General features: G+C 33.4%; 1 protein-coding gene across 1 annotated transcript; it reads left to right on the top strand.

The window, feature by feature from the left end:
• Window positions 1–720: 720 nt before the first annotated feature.
• LOC111409628 lies at window positions 721–1,495 on the top strand. The gene is made up of 2 exons (XM_023039654.1): window positions 721–984; window positions 1,074–1,495. Exons 1-2 carry the CDS (start codon window positions 873–875, stop codon window positions 1,295–1,297), a joined length of 336 nt encoding a protein of 111 aa, XP_022895422.1. The 5' UTR covers window positions 721–872; the 3' UTR covers window positions 1,298–1,495.
• The last annotated feature ends 378 nt before the right edge of the window (window positions 1,496–1,873 follow it).

Raw genomic sequence — 1,873 nt, 5'->3', positions numbered from 1 at the left:
CATTTACTTTGTAATTTCAAATAATTATTTTATATATTTATTTTCTTTGAAAAAAATTAATTTTAACTAAGATAAATTAAATAGATAATACACAAAACTTTTGTCAATAAATAATAAATAATTTGTAAATCACAAAAATGGGAAAAATATATTTTTTAATATAATATACAAAATTTAGCCATTATCAGTGATAAATGAGTTCAAAAAATCATCAATTTAAATGTATAGAAAAATTAGTGAGAAAGAACTTGAAAACTTCAATTTTGTCTCAAACAAAAAAATAAAAAAATAAAAAATTATACTTTAAAAATTATTAAATTATTTTTAAATAATGACCCATCGGTCCGACCACCGGTTCATCGGTCCAACCACTAACCCACTGACCCAGTACCTTGATCAGGTCGACGTCTGAGTCGGGTCTGATAATTATGGACAAGACTAAATATGGACCATTCCATTTGCTAAATGATCGATATTAAGTTTAGGCCCCGTATGAAAAACGGTAAGAAAAGTTTGGAGTGACGGTGTGAAGACTAGCTATGGCGCTCAAGAAAATGACACGGCAGAGATTCCATATCAGACCTTGAATTGGACAGGAGATGCAGACATGTATATTTGGTGTAACAACCTCCAACAACCGAACACCAAAAATCAAGACGGTGGCGTGCTTAGAACAACAATCACATGTTACATATATATATATCTAACCAATTGAGCACTGGGTTTGGAATTATTTAACATTATACTGTTATGCTCTAACATGGCCAGCTAATTGAGAAAGGGTCTTCTCTAACTGCCAAGCAAGTATTGCAGCTAAATAGAAGCATCCTACAGGGATTTCGAGCCTTCAAGGTATATTCGAATTTCACACAATGAATGTAAGAACATATGTTGTGATTTTAGTTTTCTGGGTTGTCCTCACCTTTGTCACTCCGGTGCTGATACGTCTATCTGCCTCTGCTAAACATCACCTGGAACTTCATGGTATATTATTTTTTAGTGCTGAAACCTCGTTTTCTTATTCTTCTTTTCAATCATCTTATGTTTTCTTCGTCTGTTAATATGTTTTACAGAAAGCAAAAGCAATTCTCGTAGTGACGACAAGCAAAATGAGAGTATCTTAGACTACAAAAATAGGGTTGCGGAAGAGCAATACAAGGGCCGCAGAGGGATAGAAGTGGGGAAGTTGCCTAGAAGGGCACTCGTGACTGCAGCAATTTCTCCGGCACCTTCTCCGGCACCAAAATCAGCTGTGAAGAGGGGTGTTTTTCCATTGATAGGATTTATTTTGGAATGATTGTGGGGATCATTTGGAGCAAATTTCAGCAGTAGAAAACGCTTATTGGATGAAATGTCATGACAAATTCTTGGAACTTGAGACAAATTCGTATGTGGATTGAATTCCCAGAAGCAATATAGTTATTTTATGATTGTAATTATTAAATATTGAGTGAAATTCAAAGAAATAAAGAAGGAACCAATTGTAAAGATTCAATTTTGTTGGAAACCAAACAGATTCGGTTTTGGTGGTTTGGAAGACTACTCCATCCAGAAGTAGATTGAATTCATGCCGTGTACGCAAATGTGAAGATCAAGATATTTGAGGGTGAAAAGGTAAAATAAGAAAAAACCGAATCAAAACTGTCTAATTGAAACAGTGATTTGTTGCTTCAAGATTTCGTCAAAGAAATGGTTTTGAACCCAGCGGAATCGTTATAAAGGGTATCTATATTAGGTTTCGATATTTTAATTGAGAAGTTTTTGGTGACGATTCTTTTGTTTTGCTTTTGGGGAATTATAAAAAATGTCACTTTTTTTTGAAAATGCACCAAAAATTTGTATGTGTACATAATTAAAAAAAAAAAAAAAAAAA

This window comes from Olea europaea, chromosome 14, assembly GCF_002742605.1.
Source record: "Olea europaea var. sylvestris chromosome 14, O_europaea_v1, whole genome shotgun sequence".
Taxonomy (NCBI): Eukaryota; Viridiplantae; Streptophyta; class Magnoliopsida; order Lamiales; family Oleaceae; genus Olea; species Olea europaea.
Note: the sequence above shows the minus strand (reverse complement) of the source record. Positions and strands in the feature narration are given on the sequence as shown.